Source organism: Plasmodium sp. gorilla clade G2 (assembly GCF_900097015.1).
Source record: "Plasmodium sp. gorilla clade G2 genome assembly, chromosome: 11".
In the NCBI taxonomy this organism is placed as follows: domain Eukaryota; phylum Apicomplexa; class Aconoidasida; order Haemosporida; family Plasmodiidae; genus Plasmodium; species Plasmodium adleri (nom. inval.).
The window spans coordinates 61,155-82,500 of NC_041703.1; the positions used below are offsets into that span (position 1 = coordinate 61,155).

At 17.7% G+C, this 21,346-nt stretch overlaps 5 protein-coding genes and 2 non-coding genes across 7 annotated transcripts; 4 read left to right on the forward strand and 3 right to left on the reverse strand.

The window, feature by feature from the left end:
* Nucleotides 1-731: 731 nt before the first annotated feature.
* On the forward strand, nt 732-1,122 carry PADL01_1101200 (conserved Plasmodium protein, unknown function; the record flags this gene model as incomplete). The annotated part of the gene is made up of 2 exons (XM_028682464.1): nt 732-920; nt 1,036-1,122. 2 exons carry the CDS (start codon nt 732-734, stop codon nt 1,120-1,122), a joined length of 276 nt encoding a protein of 91 aa, XP_028538739.1.
* An 899-nt stretch (nt 1,123-2,021) lies between these two features.
* Nucleotides 2,022-2,744, reverse strand: PADL01_1101300 (60S acidic ribosomal protein P1, putative; the record flags this gene model as incomplete). Its single annotated transcript, XM_028682465.1, has 2 exons — nt 2,022-2,178; nt 2,545-2,744. The coding sequence occupies 2 exons, from the start codon at nt 2,742-2,744 to the stop codon at nt 2,022-2,024; spliced, it is 357 nt and encodes a 118-aa protein (XP_028538740.1).
* Nucleotides 2,745-5,337: 2,593 nt separating this feature from the next.
* Nucleotides 5,338-5,410, forward strand: PADL01_1101400. Its single transcript has one exon. It is a non-coding gene; the product is annotated as a tRNA-Gly (tRNA).
* A 1,455-nt stretch (nt 5,411-6,865) lies between these two features.
* Nucleotides 6,866-6,961, reverse strand: PADL01_1101500. The gene has a single exon. It is a non-coding gene; the product is annotated as a tRNA-Leu (tRNA).
* Nucleotides 6,962-8,382: 1,421 nt separating this feature from the next.
* Nucleotides 8,383-12,411, forward strand: PADL01_1101600 (FeS cluster assembly protein SufD, putative; the record flags this gene model as incomplete). Its single annotated transcript, XM_028682466.1, has 1 exon — nt 8,383-12,411. One exon carries the CDS (start codon nt 8,383-8,385, stop codon nt 12,409-12,411), a length of 4,029 nt encoding a protein of 1,342 aa, XP_028538741.1.
* Nucleotides 12,412-12,895: 484 nt separating this feature from the next.
* PADL01_1101700 (CPW-WPC family protein) lies at nt 12,896-16,018 on the reverse strand (the record flags this gene model as incomplete). Its single annotated transcript, XM_028682467.1, has 13 exons — nt 12,896-13,438; nt 13,551-13,654; nt 13,777-13,806; nt 13,965-13,992; nt 14,111-14,121; nt 14,229-14,274; nt 14,360-14,390; nt 14,529-14,631; nt 14,750-14,835; nt 14,910-15,125; nt 15,253-15,277; nt 15,403-15,431; nt 15,519-16,018. 13 exons carry the CDS (start codon nt 16,016-16,018, stop codon nt 12,896-12,898), a joined length of 1,752 nt encoding a protein of 583 aa, XP_028538742.1.
* A 2,007-nt stretch (nt 16,019-18,025) lies between these two features.
* On the forward strand, nt 18,026-19,561 carry PADL01_1101800 (actin-like protein, putative; the record flags this gene model as incomplete). Its single annotated transcript, XM_028682468.1, has 1 exon — nt 18,026-19,561. One exon carries the CDS (start codon nt 18,026-18,028, stop codon nt 19,559-19,561), a length of 1,536 nt encoding a protein of 511 aa, XP_028538743.1.
* Between the last annotated feature and the right edge of the window lie 1,785 nt (nt 19,562-21,346).

Below are 21,346 nucleotides of genomic sequence, written 5' to 3' on the forward strand. Positions count from 1 at the left end.
TATATTCTTATAATGGTTATATGAATTAATCAATAAAAATAAATAAATAAATAAATAAATAAATATACATATATATATACATGTTGTTGTATTAAAACACATAAAAATGATAATGTAATATCTAATTACATGCATAACAATATAACCAAATAAACCATAAAAGCTTAAAAAATATATACAAAAAATAAAACATATATATATATTTATTTATTCATATATGTAGCCAAAACGAAAATATTTTTAATATATATATCAAATAATAGTTATTCATTAAAAATATATCATTTTGTTTAATTTTCTTTTTTTTTTTATGAATATCTAAATAATAAAATTATTTATTTTTTTCCTTTTTTCTATGTGGTTCATTAATATGTATTACCTTGTTGCACATATATTTCTACACAAAAATAGTGTGTTATTAATGTTCGATATTTAGTTTATTCATTCCATATGAATACGTAAATATTTAAATAAATAAATAAATAAATACACATATATATTAATAATATGAGTGCTTATGTGTAAAACATCCAATTTTTTTTTTTTGTTTTTTAAATGAATATTTTATTAAATATATTTCTATATATATATATATATATATATATATATATATATTCATATATTATTTGCTTATCGTTAGAATATATCATACTTATTTATAAAATGAATTATATAGATTATAATTATATATAAATGTGTACAAAAATATTTTTAAAAAATTTTGTTGGAACATGAGTGAACTAGAACCTTCTAATTTAATTTCAACGAACAGTACTCAGTTAAAACTTCAAGATAACCATAACAAAATAACAAATGATGTTACTTTAAATGAATATGATATGGATTATGATGTTCTTCTTTTTATATGTATTATGATTTATATAGCACTTGCAGTACTACTTCTAAAAATATGTCAACTAGTAAGATGATATAATATATATATTTAATATAATATAATACAAATTACACCATCTTTCTACAATTCAAAATTTAAAAACCTTTCATTATATGCATATTTTATTTTTAAATTAATAGACTTATCAGAGAACATGTTCTAGGCGTCGTGCCTTGGTATATTTTATTGAAGCAGATTCTGGATACTTTTCTAATGAAGATGAATAGACATAAAAAAAAAAAAAAAAAAATAATAAAAATAATAATCCAATATTATTAAGAATTATTAATAAAAAAATATGTTATTTTTAAATAAGAATATTAAAAGTTTAATATATTACTTAAGCATTTATATAAACTTCAATTATTTTTATACAACAATAATAAAATGTAATATAAATAGATATATGAAAATTAATATATATATATATATATATATATATTATAGAGGTATCAAAAGGTACATATTATAATAATTCCTTAATGTATGAAGTAATATACTATATTAAAAAATTTATTGTGTTTCTTATATTAAAATTTATTCATGTACAGCTTCAAAGCGATACACACAAAATATTTAAAGATATATATAAACATATTTTATATACAACATATTTAACATATGTTATATTAAAACTGTTACATGGTGACTTGCAACTTTTATGAAGATGTAATATATAATATACATAGTTATTTCAAACAACTTCTTTTCCATTTTTAAAAAGATATAAATTTTAAAAATATAAAAGAACCAATTTTTTTATACATACCTTTAATAATGAAAAAAAAAAAAAAAAAAAAAATTAATTTTTATGTTTTTTCTAATTTTACACAATTTTTTTTAAGTTTTTGTCCATAATAAATAAAAAATAGGTGTTTAAAAAAGGAAAAAAAAAAAAAAAAAAAAAAAAAAAAATTACATATATACTTATAAATATATACTACATTAAAATTATAAAATAAAATATTAATCATTTTTATCAGATAAAATAAATTATTCTTAATTTATTAACACTGTGTTATAATAAAGCGTCTTGTTTTTCCTACATTTATATTTTATTTTATATACCTTAATTTTTCTTTCTTTTTTTTTTTTTCTCTCTCTCTATATTCATATAACAACAAGATTAACCAAATAAAGAGAAACCTAAATCATCTTCTTCTTCTTCTTCCTCTACTTTCTCTTCTTTTTTGGCTTCCTTTTTGTCTTCACTTGGTTTGTCAGTTGTAACTTGAGCAGCAGCTGCAGGGGCACTTCCTACACTTAAGTTACTTAATAAGCTCCTATAAAACAGAAAAAGTTAAATATTAAAAAAAATGTATGTTTTTATATAATTATAAATATTATTTTGCATATATATTAAAGGGTGGGAAAAACAAAACACATTTTAATTAAATACATTTTAACATAATATTATATACAATTCGCACATATATAATTATACATTGGATATATCAAAATTCACACTCATATTTATTAAATAGCAATAAATACATATATAAATATATATATATATATATATATATATATATATATATTATATATATTTAGGTATGTACTAAATTTTATATACATCCATTTTTATATGTATAATAAAATATTAATATATATATATATATATATATATTTTATTATTTTATTTTTCTTACTGAATATCTTTTCCCTTTAAAGCTCTTTCGAAAAGCATTGGTAAGTATGGCAAAACAGTATTGTTTGAATTTTTAATAAGCTTTAAAATATTGTCACTTGTTATACTCATTTTTTCTTCATGTAATATTAAAGCAGCATAGGTACATAAAAGTTCCTGCTTTTCACATTCTGGTAATTCTGATGCTGGAATTGATGCCATTTTTTCTTTTTCTTTTTTTTGTTATTTTAAATTTATAAAATGTTATAAAATTATTAAATATATTTTAATTTACAATTTATTCTTAAATAAGAAAATAAGAAATTGTTATTTTTCTTTTATTATTATTTTTTTTTTAATTATAAATATATATCTCCTAATTTTTTCTTTTTTTTTCTTGAAGTAAAAAAATAAGCAAAAATAAAAAAATTATATTATATATTATTATTATATATAATATATATATTTTTATAATAACTTTGGTAAAAGCTATTTAATTTAAAGAACTTCAAAATTATTTTAGAAAAAAAAAAAAAAAGAAAAAAAAAGAGGGGATTGAAAAATTATATTATATATAATTATATATATATATATATATAATATTATATATGTAAATATGTAAAATAATACATATATATAATATAAAGCAAAAAAAAAAAAAAAAAAAAAAAGGCAAAAATATAATAATAATAAATATTGATATAAACATATATAATAAAATATATTAATATATTATATAATATACATATATATAGTTTTAATGTATATGTTATTTAATTAATATATATATATATATATATATATATATATATATCTTATAATATTATAGTATATAGTATCTTAACAAGTAAATTATTAGTGTATCAAAGAGGTTAAGTTATATTATACCATATTTATAGTACGTATAATAAAAACAATCATTTTTCATATGAATTATTTATATATTTTTTATATATATTAAAATACACATAAAATATATATTCTTATTATATTATATTTATGGTTTTTTTATTTTTTTTTTTTTCTTTTACTATATAATAAATTAATATATATTATATATTTTTTTTTATTATAATTATGAAAATTTTGTTTATATATATATATATTTATCTATATATAAAAAGTATCATTATATATATATTTTTTATTATAAAAAATATATGTAGGTACAACAATTTTTTATATTATATACATATATATACATAATATATATTAAGTTTTTTTATATTACATATATATACCCCTATTTAATTTTTTCTTTAAATATTATATATTATATACTAATATATATATATAAAATAATTAAATTTTTAAAAATGCTATTATAAAATATTAAAAATAAAATCGTGTATTTTGTAAATATATTACGTATTATAAATATTTATACATATTTTCTTATTATATATAAAAAAAAAAAATTATTCTTAAAAATATATATATATATATATATATATATATATATATTATATATATCACACTTTTCCCCATACAAAATTATGTATATAATTTTTTTTCTTTTTATTTATTCTTTTAATTCGAATTTTACAATTTCTAAATTTTAAGAAAAATCCCCATAAAATAAAAATTCAAAAAACTCTTTATAATTTTAAAATAGGAACTAATATTTTGTTTGAAATGTAGTAATAATATATCCTTATTCTCACAGAAGAGAGAACAAAAAAACATAACATATATACACATATATATGTATATATATATATAACTTATAAATATATAACTATGGCATTTATATGTCACCCTTGAAAAAAATACTCTATATATATATCATATTAAATTTGTCATATATAACGTTCAATGTTCTAATATTACATTTCTAAAAAAACTGACAATTTAATAAATTCTCAATAAAACAATCTTTGAATTTAGTACTAATGAAAAAAATTCGTAATTTATATGGAACGGAAAATATATTTTTTTCCAATAATTATTCAATTGTATATAAAAATATATATATATTATAACATTTCTATATAAAATGAAATATAATATATAATAAAATAAATAAATAATGAATTCATTAACCAATACAAATATGTGTACTTACTTCTTATATATAGTTCAAATTTTTATTTTTTTCTATAAATATATCTTATAATATTATTAAAGAAAAAAAAAAAAGACCTATTAATTTATTATATATTAAAAGAAAAATTATTTTATAACTATATTATATATTATTATAAAAGACAATTAAGTTTTTTTTTCTTATTTCATTTATATCTTTATATTTATTCAATATATAAAGATATAATTTAAACATATATATATATTTTTTATTAATCATTTTTTAAACAATATATTTTTTCTTTTGTTTTCCATTCATCATATATATATGTATATTCTAAATTTTTGTAAAAAAAAGGAAGTATTTCATTAAAAAATTTTTATGATCAATAAAAGGTAAAAAAACAAACAATATTATATATATACATATTATATATATATTCAATAAGAATTATATTTTAATTATCCATATATCGAATGGATAATTTTTATTATTTATTTTAAAATATATCAATATATATAATATATATATAATATATTTATTTAAAACATTATTACATATATAGGCATTTTTAAATTTTGCTTAGCTTTCGAAATTATTCCAAATATTAAATAAAATATTGAAATTATTTATATAAGTATAAGAACATATAATATTTTTTATAATTTTAATTTTCATTATATATAATATAATAGAATGAAATATATTTATATATTATTTCATATATATATAATTAATTTTTTTTTTTTTTTTTTTTCATATGCATTATGATAAATCCTAATACTATAAGGCGTCAATAGTCTAACGGCCATGATACCTGCCTTCCAAGCAGGTGACCCGGGTTCGACTCCCGGTTGACGCAGCCAAACCTTAAATTTAGCAATAAGTTTACAGGTCAATCTAAAATATGGATAAACCTTCGGGTTGTTCGTATATTATTATTAATTTTATTATATTTTTTTTTCATATTTTTTTTCCTTTTTTTTAAAAGCAATAAATAATTTTATTTTTATTTAATAAGAATAAATTAATACGTATATAATATATATATATAATATTAAAATATAATATATAACAATATTTTTCATTTTCTTTATTTTTTAATTAATTATTTTGCACGTAAAATCTTTTTGAAGCAATAATATATAAATAACAATATAAAAAAATCTTATATATATATTGGTTAAATCGTAATAAGATAATACTTTATTTAGTATAGAAAAGAAATTCCATGTAATAATAATGTATTATATATATATATATGAATTTAATGTATTATATATATATATATATATAATATATAATCTTTCTAATATAACATATTTTAAGATTAAGATCAATTTCAGTTTATATTAAAATACATGAAAACCTTTCCATATCTAATACACCTTACAAAATGTTTCTCTATATAAAATTATAAAGAATGAAACACGTTCTTTTCATATAACCTTTCAACATATATTCTTATATTAACACAACAAGAGGTTAACTTTAAAATATAAATACATATAAATCTATATTTTCAATAACATTACATATATATAAAGAAAATATATATATATATATATATATATATATAAATTAATATATCATTTATATTGTATCTTTCGAGTAAGAATAATTAAATATTATATACATACAATATAACATGTTAATGTCTTTCTTTTCTTAATAAATAAATAAACATTTTATATATAAACTAAATATAATATATAAAGGAATAAAAATAATTAACCACATTTATTAATATTCTTCAAATGTAAAAATTTTTATAACCTTTTTATATTATATGCTTTTTAAATTATATGGTAACACATATAATAATATTTTCTGTTCATTACAAATATTCATTTCTCTATAAATAAATAAAATTTATATTAAATATTTAATAAAATAATAATATTAAGAAAAATAAAAAAAAAAATACACAGATTACTCTTTCAATTATAATAATTCATATATTGTAATATATTTAATATAGAAAAATATATATAAGAATTTTTTTTTTTTTTTGCGCAACATATATATATATATATATAAAATAAATATATATAATATGTATATGACAATAAAAATACTGATGGTAATTAATTATATATATTGAAATAATTTTACAAATAAAAAAATTTAATATTAAATACGTATACTGAATTTTTCTAAATATTTTTTTTTTTTTTTGGGAAAATTATTTCTTCTTTGAGTCCATATTTGTACTTATAATATTTAAAAATATATAATTAAAATTACATATAAAATTAAAATATTATTAAAATTTTTTTTTTTTTTCCTTTCATATATATATATATATTATTATATATCATTTTAAATATGCACGAAATGGGGTTCGAACCCATGCGAACTTACGTTCATCAGATCTTGAGTCTGACGCTTTAGACCACTCAGCCATCCGTGCTTAATAGAATTTATGAAATTTTCTTTTCTTAATTATAAAATTTATGAAAGAAAAAAAAAAAATTAAATAAAAAATAAAACAAAATAATAAAAAAAGAAAATATAAAATATTTACCTTTTTTTTTTTTTTATAATATGATAAAACTAATTTATTAAAAAATAATATATTTATTATATATATATATGTATATATACATAATGTAATTTTTTTTTTTTTTAATTATTTTAAAAAATAAACGTTAAATATAAAATTTTTTTCTTTTCTTTTTTTGGTTTTTATTTGATTTATTAAAAATGAGCAAAGGGAACATAGATAAAAATGCGAAAATTAAGTATATTATTCTTAAAAAATTATTCGTACTATTCATAATAGAATTAAAAAGACATTTATTTATCCTTTTAAAATAATTTATATATAATAAAGCTACAATTATATAAATTATGTATATGTAGAGAACTACATAAACTTAGAATATAATGTTATAACCTTTTATCTATTATATATTATTTTAACACCCATATAATTTAATATCTTATAAAATAAATATATATATATATATATTATATATGTTTAGATTAGGGTTTCCAGGAAAAACCATTTCTGCATAATTATATGCATTTTATTTTCCATTAGTTCTTTTGTATAAAATAAATTTGGTTCTTATAAATGAGAGTTATTTAAAGAATATAATATAAATATATATATATATATATTTATATATATATATGATATATTTGTATTTTAATATATTCATGAGAAAAATAATATAAAAACTTTAAATGGAATAAAAATTACACTGATGGCATTTATTCTTTTTCAAGGTTTATATTTATTTTATTTGATCATTTTTTCTTTTAAATATATATATATATATATATATATATATGTTAATATATATATCTTTTTTTTTTTTTTTGTTTTAATAAAACAAAAAAGATATTATATTTCCTATAATTTGTTTTAAACTTTTAAGTATACTCACGTTATATGTATACAATTTAAAAAAAAAAAAAAAAAAAGGAATCTTATTATTATAAAAGAGATTTATTAAACATTCACATATTTATATATATATATATATATATATATATATATATCAACTTGAAATATATATTTTATATAATCACACATGTGTTATGATTATAATTATTTAGAATAACACAATTATTTACCTTCAAATATATTATATATAAATTTTATATATTTAATTTTTTTTTGGTGTGTAAATGTATAATTCTTAATATACATAATAAATTAATTTAAGACTGTATAATGACGTAATATTATAAATATTTGAGTTATTGTTTTGTTTTGTTTTTTGTGTGTATAATGTTTTGAAAAAAATGATTTAGCGAACACAATAAAATATATATATATTTATATATAATTATACCACATTTTATATATAAGAGAAAAGAACTATGCCTAATGTATGCTTACGTAATTACATTTTCATATTTCTATTATTAACAAATAAATTTTTGAAAACTTTTGAATATGTAGAGAGTAAACACTGGAATAATATATGCTTAAAAGATCTATATGATAAAAATGATATCAAATTAAATAAAACAAACAAATTGAAATTAAAATTTAAAAATTTCATGTATTCAGATTTAAAAAAAGAAAAGAAAAGAAAAGAAACAGTAACAATTACACAGAAACAAAAACAAAAATTATATGGTCAAACTAATACTTATCTTAAAAAGAGAAATAAAATACAACAAATATTTGCTCATATTCCATACAACAACAATTTTAAGAAAATTAATCAGGACATATACACATTAAAAAATATTAATTGTCATCCAAAAAATGGTAACAAAAAAATATATCTTAAGATTAATAATGCTACCCATTTTGAAACAATTAAAACTTTTATTACGAAATATATAAAGAACTATAGACATAAAAATGAAGAAAAAACACAAAAAAAAATAAGAAATTCTAACAATATAATACAATATTATTTATCACCAAATAATAATAATAATAATAATAATAAAGTGAATTATACTTATAATATGCTGTTTATTAATCTATTATATAATATTATAAGTAAAAATATAAATGAAAAAAAAACAAAAAATCGAAAAAGAGATTTCCAAAAATATTTAAGGAAATATGAAGAATTGTACCAAAAATTTACACCAGAAAATGATGATGAAAATGATGATAATTTAATTTCACGAATTAATAAAAAAAATATTTCTAATATTATTATTAACGAATGGTGTTTACGTAATAATAATGAAAAATATAATTCTACCTTAATGTATGATTATATATCTAATATGCATAATACAGAATATCAAGATATAACAAGTGTAAATAATTTTATAAAAAATAATGAAATGATAGAAAAAGAAACATGGGAACAAAAACAGAAACCATATTTAACGTATAAATATGAATTTAAATATATAGATCCTATAGATCGAAAAAATAAATTGTATCAATATGAATATTATATACCAAAATTAATAACATATGAAGAAGATATTTCTACTGAATCAAAATTTGTACCTTCTAATTTTAATTCACCAAAATGTTATAATAATTCACCTGTAAATGCTTTAACGACTAGTGGATTCAGTAGTCGTAATATTGATACATTTGGAAAAGAAAGAAATAAAATATATTCATTCAATACACCAACTGATGTAAAAAGAAATATATTTTTTGATGATCTAATATTAATATCATCATCTTATAATCAACACTTCTTTCCAAATTTGAACTTTTTATTAAACTTACATACACTACAAATTCTAATAAGGGATAAAACAGCTATAGAAACGGATTATATGATAGACAAATTTGATCAACTAAAAGAAAGGCTAATTCAAATTAATTCACCACAGTTATTAGATAATAATAAAAATAAAAATAATAATAATAATAATATATCCAAAATTGATAATATACAAGATATACAATACAATAAGTATCAAACGAATAATCAAAATAATAAAACTAAAGATGATGAAATAAATGAAGAAATATCTAGTAATTTAACATATAAAAAAACCTTATTTGATGACAAAATACAATTATTCAAAAATAAATATGATAAAAATATTTTGGATGATAAAGATTTTGTTAATCTATGGAAATATAATGAAAAAGGAGAAATTGTAGAAACAATCAATAAAATACCTATACCAAAAATTTATTTAAATATTGATGATCCAAAATATCTTTCATGGAAAATTTTACAAAATTCAGGAAAAACAGCTTTCAAAGAAATTCCAACACCAAATAGAAAACTAGAAGCATGGAGACAACAAGTAAATTTAAAAACATTTTATAAACAAAATTTTGATAACAGTATAAGTTTAAGAAATATTTCAAAGGAAGAATTGGTTGATTATAAAATGAAAATATTAGATAATAATTTTGAAAAAAATGAAAAGCTTCAAAATGATATATGCGATGATCATAATAACGTAAAATTGGATAATGAACAAAATAAGGAGCATCATGAAGTCAATGAGAATATGAATCATTATAATAGTGATAATAATAATGATGATAATCATAATAATATTAATGATAGTTATCATGATAATAATAATAATAATAGTTATTATTATGGAAGTACCCATAAAATGAATGAGGAAGATAAAAAAATTGTTAACGAAAATATTAATGTATGTGAAAACACAAACAGGGTAGATAATAATAATGAAATATCTTCGAAAAATTATAAGGAACATAAAATGAAATATCAAGATACATCTAATAGTTCATATAATTTTAATAAAGAACAAATTGATAAGTGCAAAAGAAAATACAAAAAAGCTTTTTATACCCTAGTTGTAAGAGATGGAATAGTAGATGAATATTTATCTGATGACATTAGCATTTTAAAAAATTTAGATAATGAATTAAAAAAAAAATCTGAAATAAACCAAAATAAGGAAAATGAAAGTAATTCACAAAGTGATAATAATACACCGAAACAACATATTCAAGATGAACAAGAAACTGAACAAAAAAAAAGTAAAATATTTGTTGGTAGCTTTTTTAATGTAAAAGATGTAGAAATTGAATATTTAATTAATAAAGAATTATATTTTATACCTGAACATTCGAATTGGTATAAAACAAACACACAACCATTTATTAGAGGGCAAATTGGAAAACAATCCAGAAAATTTGATAATGATTATCCTATTTATGATTATAGAAAAAGTGATTTTGGAATGGCCAAATTTTCATCCTTAAATTTAGCATCTATCAAAGATTGTGCTGTCGTATATTTAGATGAAAATATTGATTTAAGTGATAAGTTTATTCATATTATATTTATAGCAACCTCAAAAAATGAAGATAATAATATTAATATTAATAATAATAGTAGTAATAATAATGATATATATGAAAAACAGTCGAATTATAATGTATATCAAAATATACCATCTAATAACAAACAAACCAACACAAATAATAATTCTGAATATAATAACGAACAAAATAAAATTAAAGAACAACATAATAACCAACATGATAAAGAAGAAACTACTCAAAAATGTCATATAGAAAAAAGTATATCTAGCCATGATAATACAATAGAAAATTCTGATATTGAAAAAAATGAATGTAAAGAAAATAAAAAAAGTAAATATACAGAAACCAAATTAACAGAATATCATACGCACAATCCAATAACAAATCCTAGATTAGTTGTATATGTAAAAGGAAATAGCAAAATAAATATATATGAATCACATATATCATTAAATAAAACTAATAGTGGACTAGTTAATGGATTCTCAAGAATTTGTTTAGAAGAAAAGTCGAATGTAAAACATACATTATCTCAAGAATTAGGAAATAATGTTTGGCATTTTCATAATGTATCAGTAAAAAATGGATTAAATGCAAATTATAAATTCGTTGATATATTACTAGGTAGCTTGTCCTCAAGAATTAATTTACAAATAGAAGGAGAAAAAGGATGTAAACAAGAAAGTTATGGTTTATCTTTATTAGAAGATAAACAAAATATTAGTCAATATGAAATGTTTCATCACGAACACCCATCTATGGAAACTAATCAATTATTTAAATACTTAGTATCTGATAAAGCACATGCTGTTTGGAGAAGTAGAGGTAGAATAGAAAGAAATGCAATAAAAGCAAAATTAAATACCTTATGTAAATCTATTCTATTGAATTTTGGAGCTAGTGCTGTATGTATACCCACACTAGAAATTATACCAAGTGATATCGAATGTGCAAATCACGGTGCAACCATAAGTGATTTAGAAAAAGAACCCATCTTCTCATTAATGACAAGAGGAATATCTGAAAAAACTGCTAGAGAAATAATGATGAATTCTTTTGTTAAAGAAATTTTAGACCATATATCCGACGAAAATCTTAAAAATAGGGTATATCAAAAGGTTTTAAAATTTTCTCAAAAGTATAAAAGTTCAACTTAATAATATATACACATATATATATATATATTTGAGGATTCCTATTTTTATTATTACTCAATAAAATTAATCTTTATTATTTAAAATATAACAAAAAATAAAATATTTAACACATTTATTAGACAAATGAAAAATAGAAAATCATATATTAATATATATGTTCCCTTCCTACATTTTAGAGTAAGGTATTTTTTCTTTTCTTTTTTTTTATGTTTTAACTATAATGTATATATAGCACAAAAATGTTTCACATATTAAATATTTCATTTATTTATTTATTATTATTAATACGGTTTTTTTTTTTTTTTTTTTTTTTTTTTTTTTTGTATAATTTATATTTCATTTATATTAATGTTTGTAATATTTTCTAACATTTTACTTATATTTAAAAAAAAATTAACATAACCACACTTACATATATATATATATATATATATATATATATGTATATATTTCTGTGGAAACTAATTATCATATATTTATCATATTACTCTAAAGTAACACTTTTATTAGTTAAATCAGTACCATTTAATAATTTTTCCATTGTACTTTGAGAAATCAAATCCTGTTCTGATTGTGGTATATCTTCAATCTGTAAGTTCGGAAATTGTGCTTCACAAGTTTCTTCAAAGTTATATTTTTGTTCAAGGTTTAACGTTAAGATATCTTGAGCCTCTTTACAAGGTCCTTTATATTTTTCATCTGGCTTACACATACCTTTATGATTCCCTTCTTTAATATATTCAAAATATATTGGACATTTGGAATAGTCTCTTTGAGCATTTTCCATACATAACCACTTAACATTACATATTTTACTAAATTTCTCTTTTTCTTTTATGTCCATATAGTCAAAATGAGTTATACGTGGACAATTATTTGGAGCAATGTAATCATCTGGAGCTTTACAAGCACCTGAATTCATTAAATTCAACCATCCTCTAGGACATGCATAAGTATCATATCCAAAAGTACATTTATTTTTGCAAGGCCAAGGAATTCCATATTTTGTAGAAAATGCTATTCTTTGCTATAATATAAATATATTAAAAATATTCACTTTTACACATAATATCAACATATATATATAAATATATATATATTATATTTTATCTTCATTTAAATATTTATTTTTTTTTTACATGATAGGACATATGACTTATTGCCTCAATTTCTTCCTTTGAAATTATTCCGCTCAATTCATTACTTCCCATACACATGTCTTCCTTTACATTATAAGACCATCCTATAATTAAAAATTGTTATATTTGCATATGTAGAACAAACATATGTGTATTTATTTAATACGATTTGAATAATATTATAATCATTATAATCTATATATTGTCCCTTATTTCAATATATCACCTTTAGGACATGTTATGGAATAATCTCTTTCTATAAATAAAAAAAAAAAAAATTTTAAACAGTTTACAATTATTTATATTAAAAAATATATGTAAAATATAGAATATACATAACATCTGATGGTTTTTCTAATTAGGCATTAAATATTATCATACATAAAATATAAAAAATATATATATTAATTTTACCACATGATTCCTCTTTACAAGGCCAGACCTAGGATAATACGAAAAAGAAGAAAAAAATGCCACTTTTCAATGATTTCATTTTCCTTACATATATTTTCTTCTTTTATGTTGTTCCTTTTCTTTTTTCATTTAGAATTTTAAAATACCACTTTACAAGCTTATTGAAAAAAGACAAAAAAAAAAAAAAAAAAAAGTTATACAACAATCATAATAGTAATAGTTCTTATAATAGCTATATTAATTATATATCTTGTAAAAAAATACTTGAAGAGAATTGCTCCTTATCATTTTCTGTGAAAGTATCAAAATCCTGAAAATAAAATAACAACAGCAATGTAAATAACTATATATATTAATGTGCGCATATGAGTGTATGGATTTAATTATATTCTTACCATCGATCTATTACATCCTCCAGAATAGTTTCTTCAAAAAAAAAAAAAAAAAAGTGTATATATATATATATATATATATGTGCCATATTATGTTGAACACATTACATATTAATTACATATTAGTAAAATTTTATTATCTCTTTTATTATATAATTTTTAATATATATACTCTGGAGCTTCACATGTTCCATTGTAAGTCCAATTTTCTGGGCATTCCCTTAAATAATCTCTTTCTCCATTTCCACAAGATTCATTAATGCATGACCAATTGACTTAAAATATATATATATATATATATATATATATATAAATTAATATGTTAAATACAACATTTTAGGAAAAAGTATATGAATTATATATCTTATATTATATAACAAATATTTTAATTACCTTTGCAATCTCTTGCTATTGAGCTTTTTTCTTTTGCATTCATAGGTTCTAAAATCATGATATTAGCACATGGTCCAGAATAATCCCTACAATAAATAAATAAATTTATATATATATTCTCAATATGATTGATATATCATTTCACTTTAATTTTACTTACTTTGGAGCTGAACATTGAGTTTCTGTGATTGGTTCCCACATTGAAGGACATTGTTTAGAGTAATCTCGCATACATATTTTATCGTTAACTGGTTTTTTCGATATCCATTTTATTTCATCTAAATCATCCATTAATAATTTTTCTAAAGTAGTTGGTATTTTCAAATTCAACAAATCGGTACTTAAAGGAGAAGGTTCTTTAGTTATATCATAATGGCTATTATGAAAAAAAAAATGTATATGTAATACATAAACATAATATATATATATATATATATATATAAATTAATACATATATTCAATGGTATATTTCCTCTTTTAATTTTTTTATTTAATGGCATAACTTTTCTAAATTTTCTTTTATGGCAACTAAGGGGGAAATAAAGAAATCAGTCCACATAATAAACATAACACAACAATTATTATATAAATTACACAATAAAAATATATATATAAACTAATTAGAATATATAAATTTATTTACATTTATTTACCTCCTAATTCATTTGCAACATTAATATCACTAAAGCAGAAAAAATAAAATATACATATATATATATATATATATATATATATTTTTCTTTTTTATATTGTATAAATGTTCAATTACTCTTCTTCTTGCTTTTGCTTTTTTTCCTCTGCAATATCATCTGCAGCTATATACATAGCAATAGGAGGTTCATGTTTCTTTTTCTTTTCCAATTCTTTCATATCCTTTTGCTTTTTAGACACATCGGAAACATTTTTAATAATATTTAATTTTTTATTTTTCAAAATATCATTTTTTACTTCTTCTTGACTTTCTTCATCCCCTTCTTTAATATCATTTATTATTTTCCTTTTGGTTGTACCATATATAAGATTTGTGCCTTCACTGAATTTTTTTACTCTCCCATTTTTTCGAACCACAGTATATGAATTTATATCTCCATTTTCTGGAATTTCCCATCGATGATTATAATTTACATCAACAATTTTTATAGGTCTCCCTCTACTATCTAATTGATATACACCATTTTCTACATTGGGATATTTTCTATACAAATGTATTTTTACACCCACAATTTTATTAATAAATAAGACAAATATAAAAGATATGAACTTCTTCATATTTTTAGAAAATAAAGTAGGGAGAATTGAAAAAAAATATCAATATGATTTAATTTAAAATAAGAACAAAAAAAAAAAAAAAAAAAAAAAAAAGTATACATATATATATATATATATATATATATTCTTACAAAACAATTGGAGGTAATAAGTATAAGAAAAATATATTTCTCTTTTTCAAAAAAAGACATATATTATTCTTACATAAATAATTACTCATAATTTCAAAATAAATATATACCTATATATATATATAACAGGAGAAGAAAAAAGGATTAGAAATATTCTGTTCATGTAATAATGTATTTACCTCAAATGAGATACATATAACATGTCATTATAATTAGAATATATGTCTATATGATTCTATATCTTATAAGAAAAATAAAATTATTAAATATACATTAATATAACATCAATTTTGTGTAGATACACTTTTTCTCTTTCATTTAAAAAAAAAAAGAAAAGAAAAAAAAGAGAGATATTGCGCGTGATTGTATTTCACATATTAATCTCGTAAATAAATATATTTATATTTTTTTATATGTTTAATTATATTATTTTGTCTTATAAGATTAAGATAACCCTAATTAATATAACAGAATCATATTTTTTTCACTACTTTCAATAGTTTAGCATACATTGTGTATCCATCTGTTTTTTGAAATTTTATTTTTAAGATGGCACATAAGACTTAAATAACAGACATATATATATATATTATATATATATAATTACAAAATTTTAATGTCTAGGTAATAATTTAAAATTATATTCCTTTTACCCTAATATCTATATATATATATATATATATATAATTTAAAACACTGTTTTAATGATTGAACTAAAAAAATAGGAAGATAATCCAAAGAATATTTTATAACACAAAAAATGAAGTAAGAAAATAAATATTATCATACATATATATATTTATTTATTTATTTATTTAAAAAGTGTAATTAAAAAAGGAATAAATGACCTTTTTCCATAAAATCAGAAATAATTAACAATATATATTAATAATTATATTATTATTTCATATTAATATGCCCTTGTTATAATAACTCCTATAAGGTATATAAAAGTTAATAATATTTTTTATGAAATAATTTTGGACTATACACCCATTAAAAGTATTACATTTTTATTTACATCATTTAAAAAAAATAAAAAAAAAAAAATAAAATAATATATAAATAAGATATTTTATACCATCCCATTATTACTGAAGATTTATTAATTTTTTTTAAAACTTGAAAAAAATATATTTTCTTCGTTTTCCCATCTTCAAACTATAAAAACAATTTTTCGTTTATAAAAAAATGTATATTTTATTTTTCTTTTTTCATAATTTACCCTATAATTATTATATATATTAATGTATAATATAACCTATGATAATATACATATATATTATATATATAATATATATATGTGATGAAATTATTAGTACTAAAAAAATATATATATATATATAATATAGTGTTGCAAATATTTCAAAATTTAGTTTATATTCCATATATATTATTATACATAATATATAACAAAAAGGAAATGAATATAAAATATTTATTATTATATTTTCTTACTGTTTGTATAGTTTCATCATTAGATTTTCATAAATACATTATTTTATTTTATTATTATTTTTTTTTATTAAAATGAAAACATAGAAAAATAAAATAAATATAAAAGAAAACTATGTTAGTGAGAAGTAACGACAAATTGATATAGCTAATTTTCATATAAAGCTTTATTTGATATTATAAAATATATATATATATATATGATATAAAGATATCTTTCTTTTTTCATTATTTTATTAATTTATAAATATTACCCTTATTCTAATAATAGTATTTAATCTATTAAAACAAATACTAAATCATATTATATATATATATATTTTTTACATATGTAAAATATATTTACATATAGACTAACTATTAATGAGATAACATAAAAGAGTAAAAAAAATAACTTCTTAAAAAAAAAAAAAAAAAAAAAATGTTTCAAAATATACAAACTATAATATTAGATATAAACGATGGTGAAATGAAAACAGGTTATTCAGGCGAATGTACGCCAAGATATAATTCTAATTTAATATTAGGGTTACCCTTAGGTCATAATGCTACATTAAAGCATACTATATTTCCATTATTACCAGATGTTAAAAGAGATAATGTAGAATTATTATATGGAATAAAATATATATATGACGAAAATAATAATAGTAGATATGATATAAATTTTGATGTAATGGAAAAATTATTTGAAGATATATCAGGTAGTAAAGCATTAGATGATAATTTTCAAGATCATCCTATTTTATTAACAGAACCTAATAAAACAGATAGAAAATATCGAGAAAAATTTACAGAACTTATGTTTGAATCATATAATGTGTATCAATTATTTTTATCTAGAAGAAGTGTTTTGTCATGTTATGGATGTGCTAGAACATCAGGATTAGTATTACACGTAGAAAAAAATTGTACTAATTTATGTGGTATTCAAGAAGGATATGTCTTTCAAAAACATATAGAAGAAGCACCTATTGGTGGTGATTTAATAGATAGAATATATTTATCATACTTAGAAAATATTAAAAATATAAAAATATATCCATATTTCTCTATTGAAAAAAATACAAATAATTTAGATAATAATAATTCTGACATAAAAATATTAAAATGCCCATTAGTTACAAAATCTTATTATTTATGGGGATCACTTTATGTTGTTAACAAAATGAAAGAAAATATAATAAATGATTATCTAAACATAACTGAAAAAAATAAAAATAAAAATAACAACAGCAACAGCAACAGCAACAACAATAATAATAATAATAATAATAATTCTGATCTATATGAAAAAAACAATGTATATAAATTACCAGATGGTCAAATAATTGATGATAATACAACAGAATCTTTAAAACTTATTTTCCCATATATATTCTTTAGAAAAAAATATAATCAAAACAATATAAATAAATTAAGTTCAAATACAGAAATATTTCAAAATTTTGATTTTAATGAATTTTATAATTCCTTAAAAAATTTAAAATTACCAATATTACATAAATATAATTATAAAATCAATACAACTAATTCTATTATAGAAAAAATACCAGATAATTCATTAGACAAAACAACCAATATATGTTATTCTGATCAAATAGATAGCTTTTTTGAAATATTTGACGGATTACAAGATTTTATTAAAAAAGGAATTTTATCATTCATATCATCTAATATAAATATTGACGATGTTCTTAACTTTTTAATTATAACTGGAGAATCAACCATGCTTCATAATTTTGTAGGATTATTAAAATCTTATTTACCATTCATTGATACCATAAAAGAAAAAAATACTAAGCTAATTTATAGCAAAGGACCTGATAGAAAATGTAACTGCTTTATTGGAGCTTCCATTTTATCATCTCTTGGCACATTCCCTCAATTTTGTATGACCAAAAGTGAGTATGAAGAATATGGAGTTAGAAATATTGTAGACAAAAAGTGTGCTTAATGGAAAAATATAAAAACAAATAATATATATTATATATATATATATATATATATATGTTTTTTTCTATTTTTTCTATTTTTTCTATTTTTTCTTTTTTTTTTTTTACTGTTTTGTTTTATATTCTATATTATTACTATTATTATTTCTTTTTTTAATCCTTTTTATTGTTTTAAAATTCTTATGATTTTTATGTTTATTTTTTTAAAATTCTTTTATATTATTACTCTTTCTTAATAACTTACATATATATATATTAATAAATATATATATTTCATTTTGTATTCTTTTTTTTAATTTGTTTTATTTTTTTATATTTCTTTTTCTTCTTTATATTATAAACACAAATATTTAAAAATATATATATATATAATTAAAGTATTTGTGATTTTTTTGGAGTAAAAACTTTATTACTTAAGCATATAAACGCATAAATAATTAAACACACAATGTTATAGACAATAATATATATATATTTTACTATTTAGATAAAAAATATTTTATTGTAATTCTTTCTATCTTTAAAAAAAAAAAAAGCATTTCATCTTTTTCAAAACGTATTTATATGATGACCACTCTTTTTCCTTTTCATAAAAATTATGACATTTAAAACAACTTATAATCAAGAGAAACGAACGAATGAATGAAAGAATAATGGAATGAAAAAATAAAAGATATATCGCTTCCTTGTTCTTAATTAAATGATATTTACCTCATAACATAATATAAATTTTTTAATTTTTTCTTTTAAGGTATACTTAATCATAATATAACCTGAAACATATTCTTATTATATATAATGTTTCATTATTTTTTCCAATATTAATAAAATAATATCCCCAAATAAAAATGATATATATAAAAAATATACATATTTCAAAAAATATATATTATAATTAAATATATATATATATATATATATATATATGTATAATATATTATTTTTTCACTATTATTAAAATTTTGTTTAAATCATTTTATATATTTTCAGAATTATAATTATTAATAAGATTTTTTTTTTTATTTATTCAAGTTATATACCTTATATTATATATATATATATATACAATATGGAACTAATAAATATTACTTTTTAATATGTTAACGTATATATATATATATTATACTTATTATATAATACAATTATAGGTATTGTAAGATAGTAATAATATTTTATATATACCAAAAAAAAAAAAAAAAAAAAAAAAAAAAAAAATTAAAAAGAATTAATAACAAAAAGAATAATATAAATATATTTTTATTTTTATTTTTAATTGATACTTGAAAGAAAATATATTTATATATTCATGTAAATTACATATTATTCAATATATATATAATATAATTCATTTATTTTTTAATATTTTATAACCTTTTCCATATATTTTAACATGATTAATTTGAATAAGGAAATTTTATATAAAAATATATGTTTCCATAAGAATTAGTAATATTCATATAAATAAATAATGAATAATTAATTTTCTCATTAAAAAGGAAAAAATATATATATATTCTTAAGTGTTAATCGGTATATTATCATATATATATTATATACAATTGTTAATATTTTATTATTATTTTGAAATATTCCATATATATATGTATAACATATTGTTATTCATATATAATAATAAACGAGACTTAGAATATAAATTTATGTATATATATTATTATATGACATAGATTTATATATATATATATATATATATATATATATATATATATATATACATCTTTTCTTTCGAAAAAATTGAAAGAAGAAATAGATAAATAAATAAAGATATA